Here is a 20,661-nt window from a genome sequence, read left to right on the forward strand (position 1 = left end):
TGAGGTACAGCACCAGATAATGTATCTACGAGGGAGAAAACCTATTGGTTGCAACTGCAATAGAATTTCCTGTGAACCTGTTGGGCAGAATTTAGATCATTTTAGATGTGCTGAGATCCATCCTGCCCATCATCCTGGGGTCTTTGCGCAATGTCCAAGCATAAAAGCAAAACCATGGAGGATAGGCAGCAAGGAGGTTCTTAAAAATGTTGCAGCAGCAATCTCAGAATCGCAGCTGGTTAAAAAGGGGCCTTGACTTAAATTATCCCCTGAAACTGGATTAAATCATTAACCTGTTTGTGATAACATATGTGAGTAAGACCATTTGAAGAACATAAGCAGTGGTGGAAGTGTCAAAACTAAGCACACACTTGTGGGGCAATCAGGATGCAAATCTTAATAAAGAAAATAGGCATTTCAATAAAGTAATTGGGAGATAATTTTTCCCTAGTCATTGTGTTGAAGACAGTGTAAACAAATGTGGAAATATTCACTCCAATTGCTAGATCTGGAAAAGGTACCTTTTAGGAAAAAACCATGGTGAAGTCCTTCCGAATGCAGCACTGGTCTGCATTTAGAAGCGCAGGAACCCCAAAATGAGCTTAAGATCTACTAAAATCAAATGACTATTCTGTTTTTTATATCTATGCTATTGTAATACTTTTGATTCTGCAATAAGGTCCTGTATAGTTTTGCAAGCTAATTGGTGAAGTTAAGCCATGTGTCCTTCTCGACAGTGTTATACATTGGGATTCACACACTTGCCTAATAATTAAACCATGTGATTGTAATTTCCCTGGGAATATTTTAATCAAATACCATTTGGTAGCTTTAAATAATTAGTTTACAAAACTATGCAGGATCTTATTGCAGAATCAAAAGCATTACAATAGCATAGATATAAAAAATAGAATAGTCATTTGATTTTAATAGATCTTAAGCTCATTTTGGGGTTCCTGTGCTTCTAAATGCAGACCAGTGCTGCATTGGGAAGTTGTTGAAGATCCTGTAAGCTTACTGAATTGATATGAAACTAGTGCAATATTGGCATTTATTCAGAAAATATATCCAAATTCTCTGGGGCAGGTTAAAAGCTTCAAAAATAAATCATTGTATTTGTCTTGATTTAGTTGCTGATTTCAATAAAAGGTTTGTAAAGTGCAATTCTGATCAAGGCATTTTACCTTGCAGGATGATAACTGGGGGGAAACCACAACAGCCATCACTGGGACTTCTGAGCATAGTATATCACAGGAAGACATTGCAAGGATCACAAAGGATGTGGATGACACTGGGCTGGATTGTACTCGGCATCTGGGGATAGCCATTGCTGCTGTACTTGGAATATTGGTCTTTTTAACTCCCATTGCCTTTATGGTGCTGCCTCAAGTTCTGTGGCGAGAAGTACTTGAACCCTGTGGTACTGTATGCGAGGGGCTATTCATCTCTGTCGCCTTCAAGCTTCTCATCCTTCTCATTGGAACCTGGGCACTCTTCTTCCGCAAACCAAAGGCGCAGATGCCACGCGTCTTTGTGTTCCGGGCACTCCTGATGGTGCTAATATTCGTGTTTGTGGTTTCCTATTGGCTGTTCTATGGAGTACGTATTCTAGACTCAAGAGATCCAAATTACCAAGGAATTGTTCAGTATGCAGTTTCACTGGTAGATGCCCTCTTGTTTATCCACTACCTGGCAATCGTGTTGCTGGAACTGCGTCAGCTGCAGCCCATGTTCACTGTGAAAGTGACCCGGTCAACTGATGGGGAATCCCATTTCTACAGTCTGGGTCTACTGAGGTATGTGACGTGTAGCAACATTGTACGCAACATTTAAATTTTGTTGCCAATGTGGTTTTTCACCTGCCTATATTTTTCCTTCCTGTTGTCTTCCAGTGCTTTTCAGCATGTCCAGTAAGAAAGTTTAGAGCTTAGAATAAAATTGAAATGTCCAAGAGAAAATGAACATTAGTTTGTGATGAATGCATTACAGTCTTATATATGGAAATTAACGTGGAATGTGGATTGGCTCAGAATGTAATGCCAAGTACAAATGGCTGCAGTTATTGCCCCTTCTTTTAATATATAAAATTGTTATACAAGCCTTACAGAGCAGTTCCATCTGTAGTAACACAATTAAGTACAGCAGCCATTATGGGATGCCAGAAGAAGGAGAAATGGAAAAACTGATGTTTGATAGAATCCAAGCAGCTGTCATCTGTGGGTGAAGTGTTTACCTTACAGTAAAAGCACTAGAGCTCCTGCTATTTGCAGTTGGCTTGTATCTCTATACTTTTACAGAACACCATTTCAGTTTAGTGAGTGGGTGACATAATGTATGCTAGTTTGCATCTTCTCCATTATGGTGGAGTGTTAGTGCTAATTACCTATGACACCGAATCTCGAGTTCCATACTTAAGGTTCATCGTCAAATTGCAGTTAAGATGGAATAAGCTTTTAATTGGTGATTGCTGGATTTAAAACGAAAGGCTTGCAGTTAATAAAACATTTACCAAAAATGTCTTCTATCCTACTAAACATCTAAGGAAATTTGCAATACTGTTTGTGCTTCATACTCCTGTGGTTGTTAAACATCACTATGAAACAGCTTATTTCATATTGGATGTTGCAACATCAATGAGTCCTGTATTATCCTCTATCCCTGTGATCAGGTGGAATGAATTCCACCCTTTTCCATTTTCTTTATTGCTTTTCAGTAGTATCGAGAAGAAAATGCTTCCATTTTAAAATGCAACATATAAAGTTGCAAATTTATCTTCATTGGATGAAAAGAACAGCTGCATGCACTGTCCCTATAATTCCTTTCTTTGTTGAATGAACCAACTGTATTACGTGGGGATTAAGCATTTAAAAAGTCAGGCACAAGCAAATGTAGCCAATTATCTCTTCCACTGTCAGTAAGTGCCTGAAAGGAGCACCTCTGACAGCTTGTGTGGATGAGAGAAGGATTGTAGGGTGGATGAGCAAACTGACCATGGCACTATAGTACAGGAAGCCATTCAAGCAGGAAGAGTAAATAGAATGTAGTGCTAGTAGGAGACCGTATAGTCAGGGGAATAGACACAGTTCGCTGTAGGCCAGAGCGAGAGTCCTATGTTGCCTGTCCGGTGCCAGGGTTTGGGACATCCGCTCGGGGTTGCAGAGGAACTTGGAGGGGGAGGATACAGTTATTGTGGTCCATGTAGGTACCAATGACATAGATAGGACTAGGAAAGAGGTTCTGCTTATGGAGTATGAGCAGCTAGGGGCTGAATTAAAAAGCAGAACCAGAAAGGCTCTGGATTATTACCTGAGCCACAATCAAATTGACATGGGGTAAGCAAAATTAGGGGGTTGAATGGGTGGCTCAAAGATTGCTGTGGGAAGAATGGATTTTGATTCATGGGGCACTGGCATCTACTGGGAAAAGTAGGAGCTATACTGTTGGGGGCATGCTGTGACCAGTGATCCATGCTGTGACCAGTGACTGACGAGTCGTATAACTAGAGAGGGGTTTAAACTAAATAGTGGCAGGGGAGGGGTCACGTAAGGGAAGATGTGGTAAATTAAAGGGAAAGAACAAGCAATAGAACAAGGTAGCAATAAGGGCAATGATAATCAGGAAAGGACAGAGCTTACAAATTTGAGTGCGCCAGCAGATAAGGCCAGAGTTTGCAAAAGTAGTGAAGAGACTAAAGGCTACATATCTGCACATAGCATTCATAAAAAATGGATGAATTGTCAGCACAAATAGAAATAAATATGCATGACCTGATAGCCACTACAGAGAAAAGGCTACAAAGTGACTGAGGCTGGGACTTGAATATTGAAGGGTACTTGACTTTTCGGAATGACAGGAAGCTAGGAAAAGTTGGCTGGGTAGCTCTGTTAATTAGGGATGATAGTACAATAGTGAGAGATGACCTTAGTTCTAAAGCTCAGGATGTGGATTCAGTTTGAGTAGAAATAAGAAATAGCAATGGTAAGAAGTCACTTCTGGGAGTAGTTTATAGGTCTCTGAACCGTAACTACACTGTAGGACAAAGTATACTGGAAGAAATAATGGGAACATGTAATAAAGATACTGCAATAATAAAGTTTAATTTTAATCTACGTATAGATTGGACAAATGAGATTGGCAAAGGTAGCCTGGAAAGCGAGTTCATAGAGTGTATTCAGGACAATTTTTTAGAGTAGCATGTTCTAGAGCCAACCAGAGAGCAGGTTATTCTAGACCTGGTAATGTGTATTGAGACAGGGTTAATGAATGACCCATAGTAAAGGAGGCTCTAGGTAGCAGTGATCATCACATGATTGAGTTTTGCATTCAGTTTGAGGGTGAGAAGTGTGGGTCTAAGGTTAGTGTTTTAAACTTACAGGCAATTACAAGGGTATGAAGACAGCTGGCTAAAATGACCTGGGAAATTAGGTTAAAGGGTAGAGCAGTAGAGATGCAGTGGCAGACACTTTAGGAGATATTTCAGTATATTCCGAAAAGATACTACCTCACTGGTATGTAAGCCTCTAAGGGGAGGATGCAACACCTGTAGCTAACTAAGGAATTTAAGGATAGTATCAAATTGAAAGAAGAAGCGTTCAATTCTGCAAAGATTGCAGGTCAGAAAATTGGACAGAATTTAAAAACCTGCAAAGAATGGCTAAAAAAAAGGGAGAAATTAGATCATGAGAGGAAGGTAGTTAGAAAAATAAAAACAAAGTAAGAGTTTCTACAGTATTTAAAGAGGATGAGTAACTAAAGTTAGTGTTGGTCCTCTAAAGATCGAGTCTGGTGAGTTGATAATGGGAAATAAGGGAATGGATGAAGTGTTAGACAGATACTTTGTGTCTGTCTTCACTAGAATACACAAATAACACCCCAGTAATAGTTGTAAATCAGGAGGTGAAAGAGAGGCAAGAAGTTGAAACAATAACAATCACCAGGGAAAGGGTACTGAAAAATTATTAGAACTGAAGGCTGACAAGCCCCCAGGACCTGATGGCTTGCATCCTTGGGGCCTTAAAAGAAGTGGCTGCTGAGATAGTAGATGCATTGGTTGTAACTTTCCAAAACTCCCCAGGTTCTGAAAAAACCCCATCAGATTGGAAAATAGCGAATATAACCCCTCTAATCAAGAAACGAGGGAGACAGAAAGCAGGAAACTACAGCCAGTTCTAACATCTGCCATAGGGAAAATGCTTGAATTGATTGTTAAGGAGGTTATAGCAGGGCACTGAGAAAATCATAATGTGATGTGATAAAGTCAGCTTGGTTTTGTGAAAGAGAAGCGTGTTTGACTAATTTAACAGAGTTCTTTAAGGAAGTAACAAGCAATGTGGATAAAGGGTAACCTGTGGATGTGATGTACTTGGATTTCCAAAAGGCAAAAGATGCCAAAAGGTTACTACTCAAAATAAGAGTTCATAGTGTAGGGGATAACATATTAGAGGATTGGTTAGCTAACATGAAGCAGATTGTAGGGATAAATGGGTCATTTTCAGGTTGTCAAACTAACTAAATATGTCTTAAATGCATTTAAGGCTGGGATAGACAGATTTTTAGTCTCTCAGGGAATTGAGGAATATGGGAAGCGGGCAGGGAACTGGAATTTCAAGATCAACCATGGTTGCATTGAATGGCATAGCAGGCTCAATGGGCTGTGTGGTCTACTCCTCCTATTTCTTATGTTCTTAACTGGTGGAGTACCATGGGAAAGCGTTGGTGGTCTCAACTATTTAGATCAATGAATTGGATGAAGTGACCGAATGTATTATTGCTAAATTTGCTGGTGACACAAAGGTAGGTAGGAAGGTAAGTTGTGAAGAGAAAATAAGGAATCTGCAAAGAGATTATAGATAGGTTAAGTGAGTGAGCAAAAGTTTAGCAGTTGGAGTATAATGTAGGAAAATGTGAACTTGTCCACTTTGGCAGGAAGAATAGAAAATCAGTATACTATTTAAATGGAGAGAGATTGCAGAACTCTGTGGTACAGAGGGATCTGGGTGTCCTGATACATGAATCCGAAAATAGTAAGCAGGTACAACAAGTAATTAGGAAGGCAAATGAAATGATGTTTATTGCAAGGGAAATGGAATATAAAAGTAGAGAAGTTTTGCTACAGTTGGTGAGATCACTTCTAGAGTACTGTGTATAGTTTTGGTCCCCTTACTTAAGCAAGTTTATAATTGTTTTAGAAGCAGTTCAGAGAAAGTTAAGCCAACTGATTTCTTGGATGAAGTGGTTAACTTATGAGGAAAGATTACACCTGTATTCATTGGAGTGCATAAGATTGCGAGGTGATCATATTGAAGCATATAAGATCCTGAGGGGAATGGACAGGGTGGATGCTGAAAGGATGTTTCCCCTTATGGGAAAGACTAGAACTAGGGGACACAGTTTTAAAATAAGGGGTTTCCCATTAAAAGGGAGATGAGATGAATTTTTTTTCTCTGAGGGTTGTGGGTCTGTGGAATTCTGTTCCCAGAAAGCAGTGGAGGCAGTAGGGTAATTGAATATTTTTAAGGCTGAGTTAGTTAGATTCTTGATTGACAAGGGAGTCAAAGGTTACAGGGGTAGACAGGAAAGTAGAATCGAGGCCACAATCAAATCAGCCATGATCTTACCAAATGGCAGAGCAGTCTCAAGGGACCAAATAGCCTACTGCTCCTATTTGTATGTTTGTATGTAGATGTGCAAGCTGAACCCAACTTGTTACCCTCTGGTTGCTGAATGATACTGGGAATATTATTGAATCGTTACAGCACAGAAGAAGGCCATTCCGCCTATGGTGTTTGTGCTGGCTTACCTAAGGAGCAATTCACATACTGCCATTCCCCTATCCTCTACCCACATCCCTCACATTCCCCCCTTTCAGATATTTAGAAAATTCAGAAAATGTAGAAAAATTTACGGTACAGAAGAAGGCCACTCTGCCCTTCGTGTCTGTGCCATCCGATAAACGAGCCCACAGCCTAATCCCATTTTCCAGCACTTGGTCCAAGCCCTGGTGGTTACTGACCTTCAGGTGCCTATCCAGATGCCTTTTAAATGAGTAGCAGGTTTCTGCCTCTCCTACCCTTTCAGGCAGTGAATTCCAGACCCTACCACCCCCTGAGTGAAAATATTTTCCTCAATCCCCTCTGATCCTTCTACCTGTCATTTTAAATCTATGTCCCCTAGTCACTGCCCTCTCTGCTAAGGGAAACAGGTCCTTCCCATCCACTCTGTCACTCTATCCAGGCCCCTCACAACCTTGTAAACCTCAATGAAATCTCCCTTCAGCCTTCTCTGTTCCAAGGAAAACAACCCCAGTCTATCCGGTCTTTCCTCATAGCTGCAACTTTCCAGTCCTGGCAACATTCATAAATCTCTTCTGTACCATCTCCAGTGACCAAATAGAACACGACACTAAACATGACATGAGTATGTTTACATCATTTGGTCTATCCACTTTTTCACTTTTACCTGCCTTTCATTTCCTTTTCATTTTTCTTTTATTTTTATCTTTATCATTCCTTTGTGGTTATTTTCAGAATTTGTATGAATGATTGTTATATATTGAAGATTCTTCAAGATTTTTATTTGAACTGTGAACATAGAGGATATTGCCAATGTTATAATGAGTTAAAATAAATCTAGAAGTAATGATTCGGCCAACCTTGGGTTTTAAAAGCCAGAAGGTTGTCAGAAGGTTGTTGTGATTCACAGGGAAGGATAAGATTCTTCTCTAAGATTTTTGACTGACATCCACCTTCAATCTCACCTGTAATTCTCTGTTTGGATTCCAGGGTCTCATTTCAGCACTGTCTGCAACATCTAGACTGCTCCGATCATAGTCACTGATAACATTCTGCATAACTGAAAAACATTGTTTTGTCCAACTTGCACCATTTGACACACAAACCACCCCATCTTCCTCTACTGGCTCTCCTTTGTCGTGCAGCCCTACACAATTGCCCTTGTGTTGTTTCCCTCTCATCCCAAGGTAACCAGCCATGTCATCTCTCACTGTCTCCACATGATCTGAGGTGATTATGCACCCTTGGTGTTGACCTTGTTTTCTTCCAGCAGACTTCCAGGTCACTGGAACCTGCCCTCTCTGGCTGGTTTCCTTTACTATTAGTTTCCTTTACTAAGGGTCACACTCTGTTGCTTAGGTCTTTTATTTCTTTGTTTTCTCTCATTACAGCAGTGTTGCATTACGCCTCCTTTTGTCTCCTCATGATATCACTTCTGCTATTTAACCATGCCCTGTTCTCCACCCAAGCACATCACAGGTCATTCTGTTTCTTTTCCTGTTTTTGTTTTTCTTATTCTCTCGTGCTGTTTTCCTTTTTAAATGCTGTTGAACTGCAATATTTCATTCCTGAGGAAAGATCTTAAGACCTGAAATGTTGATGGGTTTTTTTCTGTTTTGGTTTTCCAACCCATGCTCATAATGTATTCTGACATTGTTTACTGGCTGTGTGATTTGATCAATATGATCTTGCCTGCTACAGACATAAAATCAGTGTGAAAATCATTGTAAGCAAAGGGTGCACTCATTCTGAGGTGTTCACACTTAATGGGGCTCCAGCTTTTAAACAGTTCGCTGGGGGCCTCTCCTGGCAGAAATCTGACATTGCAACTACACTATTAGATGGACCACAGTAAAACACTTCCTAACCCAGGCATTTTGATTAGTGTCATCTCCTGAAAATTGATGCTCAGGGCACAAGATGACACCATTTGGATGTTTAGAATCGATGGTTGAATACATTTTATACCAGGCAATTTTAAATAGCTAGCACTCTATTGTTTTAAAATGACCATAAATGGGAGTGTATGATATCTGAGAAATGACAGGACATGGCCACAATCCTGGATTTATTTGATCACTGACTTTATGAATTTTCTCATTTTGTACAACTCTTAATTAGAATAATGACAAGCCATGACTGATAGCATTCAACACTACTTAACATTTACTGCTGAGACTCCTCTGCCCATCATCAGTAGATTCTTGACTCCTAAATTTTTGTCTTGTACTTCTGACCTCTTTAAACATGGTGAGTGTTAGCCTGAAAGCTAATTTCCTTTAATGCTGCACATCTGTGAACTGTGGTTCCCACGGGGAAGGGAGTGGATGGGAGGGGTATGCCTGTGCGTATTTCATTTCATCACTTTTGTCCCCTTCTGTCCTGAAGGCTTTAACTACTACTGCGGCACCATTTGATGGATGACTGAAGCCCTCTTGTATCTCACCCATTCTTTATGTGTGCCTAGTCAGTGCTATTCTCCTGTTTCTGCCTTCACATAACTTTTACTTACACACACTTTCAAGCGCAAATTGCATGTGGCAGTAAGGAGCAAGACCTGGGCTGATTTTTTTAATTATATGTTATTCTGGCCCTGACCAAGGGGCAATGAGGCCAGTTGTGTCACACATCATTATGCTGTAGCTGGCCCAAGCTGCAATCAAACCTGCAGCTTCAAGATCTCCATTGAGTCATCAGGGAGATTTGGGCATATTTCGTAAACTTAAAGAAAGGCTGGAATCATTGACTGTTATCTTGTGCTTTCTTAACCTTTCATTGAGGTGTTGAGGTGTTCTTTATGATTTGTAGAGTCTCACTAGACCATGGTGTACATTATAAATGATCTTATCCCAAATCCGTGCCCATATTTGTTGCAACTCTGAGTTTGAACCTCTCCAGTCAGGACACTGCCCCTTCCGCAGCACTAAACAAAGCTGCAAATGACATGCCATGTGACGGAACATGATGCACTATCACTGCTCATTTTCTCAACCTCTTTACGATAATTAACATGGCTAACTGCACCATCCTTCTTTAGTGCCTCATTTCCATTGTCTAGCTCAGTGGAACAGCTCTCACTCGCTTCCAGTCATACCTATCTGTCCTTAGTCTGAAAATCTCCTCCAGCAGCTTCACTTTCCCTGCTCAAACTATTCCCCGAACAACCCATCCTTGGCTAACCCCACCACTACCCCTCACCTGCCCCCTGCCACATCTACATAGCTCTCTATCACTGCCACCTCTTTCCGTCCCTCTGCTACCTTGTCTTTGTGCTGTCAGATCCTGTTTGTCCAGCACCCGGTTCTGGATGAGGCTCAGCTTTCTGCAGTTTAACATTGGGAAAACTGAAGCTATTTGTCTTCTGCTGCTGCCATGAGCCACAAACTCCATCCCCCTTCCTAACTACTGTTTCATGCTGAACCAGACAGTTTACACCCTCTGTGTTCTATTTAACTCCAAACTGAGCTCCAACTCTGGATGCTTTCCATCAGAAAGACATTCTGTTTTTACTCAGGAACATTCCATCCTCCACCTTCCATAAACCAGCTCATCCAAAGCTCTCCTGTCCATATCCTACTCTGCTGATTGGTCAGACCTGTCCTAGCTGGCCTACATAGGCTCCCAGTTCCCCAATGCCTCAACATTGAAATTCTCCTTGTGTGTAAATTCCTCAATCACCCTCCTTGTTATATCTCGAACCTCCTCCAGCCCCCAAGAAATCGCATGTGCCTTTGCTCCAGTTATCAGCTGTGCCTTCAGCTGTCTTAACTCTGGAATTTCTTCCCTAAACTCCTTAATCTCTTCACCCTTCTCCTTTAAACCCCGCCCCCCCCCCCTCCCCCAACTTAAAACCCAGCGCTTTGGCCAAGATCTTGGTCGCCCCCTTCAAATATTTCTTACTTTCTGCTTTGGCATTTTTTTGCAATGCCTCCAGAAGCATCCTAGATCTTTTTTCTGCATTATGTGAATGTAATTTGACAATAATCAGCCTATTTACATTGCCTGAGGAGTAGATTTAGCATGCGAGCACCCCTATACCCCTGATACAGCTAGCCACTATTCCTTATTTCTGAATCAAATATAAAATCTGCACACAGATTTTCAGAGATGTCAACCTAATTTAAAGCTGATTCTCTTGCCCTATCCCATCCTCTCAAAAAGTATGGAGGCGATGGAACTTTACTGCCTATAAGAGCCTGAGTCTATAGAACTCCTTCTGTACCTGGCACAGATTGAAAGAAACTATAATGAATTTTGGTTTTGATCTGCATTTGACTGGTGTGGACAGGACAGCACTTCTAACTAGTAAATCTTAACTCCATTAGTAAAATTAAGCCATTGCCTAGCTTCGGTGTGTGATAGGTGTCTATGGAGGTTGGGGGAGGTGGGGTGGAAAGCTGAGCATATTGGAAAGGCTGAAGCAGAATCCAAATGTTAGTAAATGGGCTAAAAATTGTTTGAGACATAACAACTGTCACCAGGACTGATGCGAGAAAATGATGTTTATCCAGGTTGAACTCTACCTACTCTGAAATGTTCTACCCACATTTACACAGAGCAGTGAATCAACTAGTTGAAGGGTTTGATTCCAAAAATCTGAAAGTAGGCTGAAATGAGTTCCAGAAACCTCAATTCTGTCCTAATAGCTCCTGTTCTAATGTATACTAAATTGCTATGTAATGCCTCAACTCTGCTTGTTCCTGCGAACTTCAGAATTTTGTTTCAAAACATGGAAGTTTACTCACCATCATTGGATATGTCACAAGCAATCATAGAGCTGAAGTAAAAAAAAGAGTTCCAGGATTTCTTTAGATATTGATCTTTGATGATAAATCCAATTTCCAAGTCTAACTCTGACTCTGAAGCAATGTAAGCAAGAGCAGGCTTTTCAAAAAAGAAAAATCCTTTTGGAAAAATCTTTAATCATGCTCCTTAATCACAGAATAATCAGTGAGGTCTGAGGTAGGATTGTATCAGCTATTTTGCTGTTCCATATATTTATATTCACAAATGTTATCCTGTATTTTCAGTATCCAACGGGCCGCCCTTGTCATTCTGGAGAATTACTACAAGGATTTCACTGTCCACAACCCAGCGCTCTTGACTGCTGCAAAATCCCGTGCAGCCAAACACATGGCTGGACTGAAAGTCTACAACGTGGACGGTAAGTCTATACGGAAGATGTAAATCCCTTGAAAAATGTTACCTGCTCCATGCTTTATGTTTTAAGTAACTTGCTAAATGACCATCATAAATTGGAATTTGAAATACAACAGAAAAATATAAATAGCAGAATTCTGACTACTGTACATTAACAACAAAATTTCAGGCATGCAAACCCACAAAACTTGGAAATACCGAAGGACAGCTTCAAAACAATAATATGTAACTGATAAACAGTCCTGAATCAAGGCCTATGACCAAAGCCAATAAATTTACTTCCTTAGGTAGTGCAAAGTGTGTTTTCTGGAGCATTTTGGGCAACCTCCCCTTCCCCCAAGAAATTTTGATTCTTGATGCAATTGATAGCAATGTCAGGTGAGATGAATGGACCCCTTATGAAAAAATTTGATGTTATCATAGATCCACCAACTTCCTGCTCAAGTCTTACCTGCATATCAGAAATATGCACCACTTTGTTCTTTGCACCACTGTTAGGATTCCAGCCAAGGCGGAGCCTGTAAACACATCTTCCCAGCTGGAACTCGAGCTGCAGTACACCTTAAGCTGCAGTGAGTGAATATTACTGAGAAGGACCAGTGTTTATCGTTTGCAGGGCACATTGCAACAAAATCCCATGTTTAAAAGAACGAAAGAGAGTCGGTAATGGTGTGTCTTTTTTATTGTGCATTTTATTTAGTACGATTTCTGAGGTATATGCTGTTCAATGGAACCCGTTGCTTTGATGATAACCAAAAGGGTCGGGTTTTGGTAACTCTCATCAAAAGCCCACATTTCCAGCTTCTCCTTCAGCTTGGTGAAGAACCACCGTACATTTACATTTACCTTGGTGGATAACGTTTGGTAACGTAGCACTAAACTGGCTGGCAAGTAACATGCAAAAGTGTATTAAAAAAGATACTTTAAATGGAAACTAATTGTTTAAAAAAAAACGTGAAATTTTATTGTAGTTAGAAAATTAAAATTCAAAGTTTCAAATAAGTGAGGGTCACATTGGGCATGACGACCTATAGACTTGATTTGCTGCTTTACTGATTTCCCAATCCTGGCTACATTTCTGTGGTGACCTTGGGCTTGGTGAATCCTCATTTGGAGTGAGGAAGCAGCTTAGGGTATATTTTCTCTATTTTGCTTTTATACTTTTTTCTAAGACATTCAATCCAGCACATTCCTCATTTAAAGACCAAAGACCCTATGCACCCAAGAGCAGTAATTGAGATGGCATTCATTGTCGGACACATTGAAGAGATTTACAATTTTCATGAATATAACATAGAACATAAAATCGTATTTTTGTCAATAAATATTTCATTGTACTTGGTTTACATAGGACTAGGAGAGATTTTGTGTGTGAGAGGACATGAAGTTGTTGAAAAGCTATGTTTATTCTACAAGCAAAGAAGACAAACCATTAAGCTGCGAGTAAACTAATGCAGGTGTGCTTCACAAGTAAAATGAACGTGTGGCATTCACTGACGACTTGTACTGTGCTCTATTTAGTGGTGCAAAGCCTGTTTTAGGAAATTGGGACAATGCTGTTCTCGCATTGATAGTCTGCCCTATTTACTTTTCCACACATCACTGCTCTCCATCAAATGCAGAAGTACAGCTGACAACAGTTCACGAGAGCCTTGAAATTGTGTGTCCATGCTGCTGCTGGAGCAAGGCAAGATGGGTTATTTACATTTTTAACTGAAACCAATGGTAAAAGACCCATGTGTTTGTTTTCAATGGCAATTTTATAACCCTTAAAAATTGTTTTCTGTGACATGATTTAAAAATTAATGAGTTACGTATCATGAATTAACTTTTGATTGGTGCTGCTGCTTCTTGAAGATATTATGCAGTCTCATCTCATCACGGCATTGTTATCTTTGCTTGACTATTAGACTATAAAAGCATGCGCTTTATTAGAGCTTGCAGCTTATATGTTTGTTTTGACATACTGTTGACTGTATCGGATATAGCTGTGGTGAGCAAATTGCCCCAGCCACCACTGGTGCTTACTGATGGTCAGAACAAGCAGCATTTGTTGTATCAACAACAATAGTGTTTATTTTATTCCTTGCAATGTAATTACTCCTAGGTCCTGGAAATAATGCAGCTGGACAGTCTCGCGCAATGATTGCTGCAGCAGCAAGAAGGCGTGATTCAAGTCACAATGAGCTGTACTACGAGGAAGCAGAACATGATCGGAGGGTGAGGAAGCGGCGTGCAAGGTAATGGCACAGGGGAAGTCTGGAAATGCACTGCAAGGAAACACTTTTAAATTTCTATTCTGTATAACTATAAAGAATAGGGCTTTCCCCTTTGGGGCGTGGAGGACTGAACATCATAGCTACTTTTACTTCAGTTTAAAGGGAATGTTAATTTGATGTGAATGCATTGTATTCTGGTAATAGTGTGGACAGTAAGACATAGGCCTTCTGGCCCAATCCAGACAGGTTTGAATCTGATCTGGAGTGGACAGGATTGGAAATGTGTTTGAGGATATGCTTGACTATGTACTTATCTGTCCCTTCCATTTTCCAGAAGGTGGGCTCGATGGCCTGCAATGTGTAATCAGTTCATATTTCCCTCATTTTAATTTCATCAATATGACCTGTGTCCAGTAGTCAACAGAGGAGGGCCTCAAAGGTATAATTGTACAAGGACCTGAGCAAGAGTACACCTGTGCATAGACCATAGTAGAAACACAAAAATGTTAACAAAATATTCTTCGGGCAACTGGTGCCGCCTTCAAGTTCCTCTACAAATTTTGTCTTGGTCTGGTGCAGAAATGTAGCTGTAACTCTTTGCAAACAGGGATCCTAACCCACTAATAATGCCCTTCCCCAACTCGCCTTCCTTACCAGAGAAGGCTGCCATCCAGCCTAATGGTACCTGCATACAAGATTATGGTTGTGAAAGGAGAGGGAGAGCTGACTCGATGAACCATCTCAGCTAGACACAAGTGTACATGTTTTATTTTGAAAGCAATTCCAGATGTATTTCATGTAGTTTTCATAACCTGCCTGCATTTGGGGTCATTTTCCTCAGCATTCAGCAAAGAAAGACTCCTGACAATGGCACAGCATAATTTTTGCTCAAAGAGGGTAGAATTCAACTTCAAGGGATGTCATAGAATGGATGATAGTGGATCTGCTACCCATTATACAACGCCTGATTTCCCTATTGGGTGGGGTGTATACGGTGCTGTATTCCATCACGCCCATTTTGAGCCCCATCAAACTAGAATTTTATCTTCAGACACGCAGACCATTTTGGTCACTTATGAGAATGAATAAATTGTAACCAAGATGACCTTTTTTCAACAAAAAAAATGCCAGTTGTGGAAAGATTGGAAGCAGGCTAGTTGGCCAGAAATATAAAGCATTCTACTTCCACTGATAAAAGGGAGCCTGCACAACATTTAACTAAAACTACCATGTAGGTAACCTAATTATTTCTTACTGTGTTTGCTATTGGACAGTACATAGCAGTTATTTTAAACAGCACCCCAGTGATTAAACCTGACATCCTGATCATAATTTCTAGTGTGTATATGAGACATGGTTGATGTTCATTCTGTTACATTTCACTCAAAGGAATAAAGCATGGAAGAAAGCAGCAATTTCAATGGAAAAATTCAGGAAACTGATCATTCCTGCTTTCTCTTCGTCTTGTGTTTCTTCAGGTTGGTGGTAGCAGTTGAGGAGGCTTTTACCCACATTAGGCGGCTTCAGGATGATGAACAGCAGAAAGCTCCTGGAGAGGTGATGGACCCTTTGAATGCAGCACAGTCTATCTTTCCTTCAATGGCGAGAGCGTTACAGAAATATCTCCGAACTACCAGACAGCAGCACTACCACACCATGGAGAGCATCCTACAGCACCTGGCATTCTGTGTTACCAACAACATGACACCAAAGGTATTTCAAAATCTGTTAAGATATTGATGCAAATAGTTGCTGATCAGAGCAAGATCAACACACCCAGAAAAATTTGCTTACAATATAAATCCCTCATCAGAAATTCATAATTTGTGCAAAACAAATTGTTTCTAGGCTGTATAGTTTTAAATGGAGAAGCTTGTAAACCAAGTAGTCACTTTTTAGTGTAATCGGTTAGTTACCTGTCAAGCTTCGCTTTCTAGCTCTAGCTAAAGAGCAGTATGGTGGGAGGATAAACTCAAGGTAGAATAACTGGCTCTTGTTTGGGAATTAACCCAATAAAAGGAATGAAGGTGAAAATCTGTACTTAAGAGAATTCCTGTCTTAATTTAAGTTAACATTATTCAGCAGAATAATCTATATAATGTATATGGAATAGGTTCCATTAAAATATGACTGAAATTACCATTTGTCTATAAAGTAAATTGCTAACCATAAACTTTAAATTCTTTAGTTTCTTTTGGTGTTTGAAACCTCCCTTTTCTCAGATTTAATGAGATTTCTGATAATTGAAGTTTATCAAAACTAGGGAATTAATTAGAATTGATTTGGTGAGCTATGTTTAAAAACTTCTCATGTACATGTTCTGTTTTTTGTAGAAACTTGGGGGACATCATTTCACTTTTCCTCTGATTTATTGTTTGTGTTATAAAGGTTTTGTTTGTATATTTGAAAGCTTTCCCCAGCCCCTCCATGTATCTTGTTTTATTTATAGGCCTTTTTGGAGCGTTATCTGAACCCAGGACCTACCCTTCAGTATGATAAGAACAGATGGTTGGCCAGTCAATGGACATTGAGTAGCGAAGAGGCGGTGACCAATGGCCTGAAGGATGGCTTGGTTTTCACTCTGAAATGTCTTGACTTCAGCCTGATAGTGGTAGTGAAAAAAATCCCGTTCATCAAACTCTCTGAGGAGTTCATCGACCCAAAGTCTCACAAGTTTGTGCTGCGCCTTCAGTCTGAGACATCAGTGTAAGCTGTTCATGCCAAGGACACACGTGGCAGATCAGTCAGATAATCCAACTGCACTTTGGATGGGGAAGGGTGTTATCTTTTGACCATGTTTAGATTTTTTTCCTAAATACTGGAGACCTAAAACTTACTGGTATAAATCTTCAAGAAAAAGTACTCCACCTATCATGGGCTTGCCTGTTTTACTCCGATTGATGAGGACTGTATCAGCCTGCTTCCAGATACCAGCATTGTAGCAATGGACCTCTAGAAACCTGAACATTTTCTGTATTGAGAGAAATGCACTGTCTTTCTACTTGTTTCTAGAGACTCTTATTTTGTATGTAGACCATCTTGCCCTCTGGAGAAAGTTCTTTGGAAGCCCTCAATGTGTATTTCTAGAGACTTGGGCCCTCGTTTGAAAAGACTGGTGACACTGGCTGTCGATGGTGATTTCTAGCAAACTGTTCTGCAAATGAAGATGTAGATAAATCCCATCTTTACGGTCCTAGTGTTTTAGAGAACCAGCTTTTCCCAGATAATATGCTTGGAAGATTTGGTTCACAAATGTAGACTTGCACAGTGTAAGCATTGTTACAATTGTTATAGATAGTGTTTTATCCAATATGTGGAGTTTATGTAGATGTATTACCTTAGGCAGGTAATGTAAAGATAGGGAAGAACTTCTCTTTCAACCCACCCCCCACCCCAAAACTAACACTAAATTGGAAATAATTTGTTATATCACTTTAAGAGGGCTTGGGAAGTGCTTGAATAAAGAAACACTAAGATGCGTGTTTGGGACACTAGAGCACATTAGTACAGCAAAGAATGACCATTAATTTGGTTTGTCATGTGGTTTTTTAAATCATGCACACTAAAAATCAGTGACGTGTATTTCTGAAAGGTCTTGGCATGTAAAATACTCCACATTTCATTTTGTTTAATATCTTGGGATCTGCCCAGTAGGAACTGCATTCTTTAACTGAGGACTCTGTAATTTGTTTTCTTCACACTTTTACCTCTTGTAGTGCAATGCAGAATGTGCCCTGCTGGCTCACCTTTTGCCCGCAATGCACTGCACTCCCACTTAAGGAATTTTTATACAAAAATCTTTGCTGTCAAGAATTCTGAAAAATAATTTACTTTTTTTTACTTTTTTTAACGGTTGTGGCCTTTGAATCTTCTATTTTATTTTTTAACAGATAACTTTGTTTTAAGCAATTTTTTAAATTGACATGTCTTGTAAAGAATGTTTTATCAGATCAGGAGCAGAGTACAGTATTTGTCCAATGTGTTTATCAGACCGTGCCAAGCAACCTTCTAAACATCAAACTTACAGGTTGCGACACAAATGATTTTGGCTTGTTTTTACCCAAAGTCAAATGTTCTATAGCAATGAATTTACTAATTGATCTTACAGCAAGGTTTTGATTTCTGTTGTTTAATTTTAGTATCTTTTGATTTTTGCCTGCAAGTTATTTGGTGCATTTAAAGGTTTTATGTATTGATTGATGGGGCGCATCATGTAGGACATCTTTCTGTCTCCTTGTTTCGTTTTCTTTAATATTTTTTAATTGCAGAATAATTCGTACAACAGAGAATGCCAGCGTTCAAAGTAAAACCCACAAGACTAGCAACCAAGTAGCTTGAGGCATATTTTCAATTTAAGGAGTCAATTGTATCGGGGCTGGCTGTCATTTGGTTGAACTGGGCCACTGGATGATGAATCACATGAAAGCTAAATACTCCCTTTTGGGATGGAAATTAGTTCTGACATTGATTAATTCATGCTTCTACTATGTAGTCAGTTGCAAGATAGCATTGTCAGTGACCATAAAGAAATCCATAACAGCTGTGTGGAGAAATATGTGGCCACATTAGTACATTTTAGAGCCCCAACTTGCACAATTGGAGTGAAAATGGAGGACAAAGTACAGGGATGGAAAAAGAACTGGTTAAGTAGCCTGCAAAATTAATGCAATGTCTTGTTGCATCACTTGTCTGGAATGTAATTGCATTGAATGTGCATTGCCTGGGACCAAAAGATCTCTCCATAGGAGCTATGCACAATATCTTTGAAATAGGTATAGGCTGATCTTGTTATAGCAGAAGAGGACTTGCCTGCCAGATATAGCCTTAAAGAATTGTTGAATCATCCTCTGTTCCCTCTAGTGGAGTACAATATGACTGGAACAACAACAGGCTCATAAACTTTAATGACAGAAGCTGTGTAATTGCTGAGTAGCTGTTCTGTTACCAGGTGGATGCACTTCTTTATATATAATCTCTGCCATCACTACCTCAAATTTCATGTAGCATTCCTCTGAACAGATTGTTGATTAAATTGGTCTTATACTTACCACACAAAATATAACCACAAGTTTAAAAAGACACATGCTGGCTAAACATTTCATGGAAAAGCACTGTGGGTCCAACTGCTTAATTTGATAGATTTTTTTATGGTGTACATTTCAAGTAAATAAACTTATGTGTTGGGACCTATGTGGCACAAGATTAAATGTCCTAGTTCTGCTGGAAATCTTCAGGTACCAGATAACATATTAACCATCTTCAGGCATACAGGTGTCTAACTGAGTGTGATCCCTGAAGGAACACAATCTGCATTGCACAGTCTTTGATACCTGTGCTGCTGCTTTTTCTTTCGTTTTCCTGTTGTGCTGTTCATTTACTAATCACCCCCTTAAGAATTTGAGGGTGCTACTTACTCGAACCATAGCACCATTGCCAAAGATAGTCCTACTGCATCCCACCCTGTGAATCAGTGGGTAAACAGGTCATCTTTATAATTTCCCTGTGGAAAGAAATAAACAGAGTATTTAATAGGAAACACCAGCTATAATTTGTTGAACAGTAAGTCATAATCTTACTGGTGTTTCCTTGAGAGAAAAGCTCCTATTTTTAGTAGGAATTTACTGGCAGTGCCAGAGATTGACAGATTGCAGAGCTAAATCATCTAGGTGTTGCATTCCATATCATACAAAGCAATTAGAATCTGCTGTATACAGTTCTTTATTCTGTTTATAATCTGCAAGGGTCAGAATGTTTGAGCACAAGAAACTGGCCCCCCTGATTAGCAGCGATATCACCACAAATATTTATTTGTGTTATGCAACTTGATTACATTGTGATCTCTATGAATGTAAAATGCAACGTATACACAACATTGTCACTGTAAAGCAAAAAAAAGCTGGAAACAACATCCTGTAGAATTTTGGCAGCCAAAGTCATTGCTGTAAGATTGATTGGTAAACTCACTTGTGAGGTTTCTAGTCTTGTGAAAGTGTTATTGAAGTGTCACTATGTAACTACTGTACACACCCTAATTTTATACAGGAACTGATTTTTAAATGATTTCTATTGAATATCCTTGTAACAGAGCCAAGGACTAACCACCAGCTTCTGCACCTTGTACTGAAACAGAATTTGTGAATTTTAGGGTCATTATTTGGAGTTACTGAATTTTTATCTACTTCAATTGAATAGGTGCATGATAGACACTAACAATTGCGTGTGTGTATGTAGCCTTAGTAATTTATTTCTTTTTGGAATCATTCTCTAAATTTTACATTTTTGTAACAAACTGCAAAATGTTATTTCCACATCAGGTTTTGTACATGGAGTCTCCTGAAAAATAAAGAGGAAAACTAGAGTTGGCCTGACTGTGTTTGTCAGTAGAGTGCTTATATTTAATTAGTTTTCACGATGTTGGCAATGTTGACCAGGTTGCATTTATTGACTACTCCTGGTTTCCCTGAGAATGCGACGCTCAGCTGCAGCCTTGC

The 20,661-nt window shown here is 39.7% G+C and overlaps 1 protein-coding gene across 4 annotated transcripts in view; it reads left to right on the forward strand.

Moving 5' to 3' along the window:
- Positions 1-20,528, forward strand: part of LOC144691518 (vang-like protein 1) — a 47,433-nt gene extending 26,905 nt beyond the window's left edge. For all 4 annotated transcript variants that reach the window (XM_078559671.1, XM_078559670.1, XM_078559672.1 and 1 more), the window contains 5 exons: positions 1,192-1,796; positions 11,822-11,955; positions 14,059-14,191; positions 15,649-15,883; positions 16,620-20,528. In XM_078559671.1, the coding sequence (XP_078415797.1) occupies positions 1,192-1,796; positions 11,822-11,955; positions 14,059-14,191; positions 15,649-15,883; positions 16,620-16,880 (1,368 nt within the window). In that variant the 3' untranslated portion in view covers positions 16,881-20,528. The remainder of the gene's footprint in view (positions 1-1,191; positions 1,797-11,821; positions 11,956-14,058; positions 14,192-15,648; positions 15,884-16,619) is intronic.
- Positions 20,529-20,661: the final 133 nt, after the last annotated feature.

The sequence above is a fragment of the Cetorhinus maximus genome, chromosome 16, assembly GCF_964194155.1.
Source record: "Cetorhinus maximus chromosome 16, sCetMax3.hap1.1, whole genome shotgun sequence".
Taxonomy (NCBI): Eukaryota; Metazoa; Chordata; class Chondrichthyes; order Lamniformes; family Cetorhinidae; genus Cetorhinus; species Cetorhinus maximus.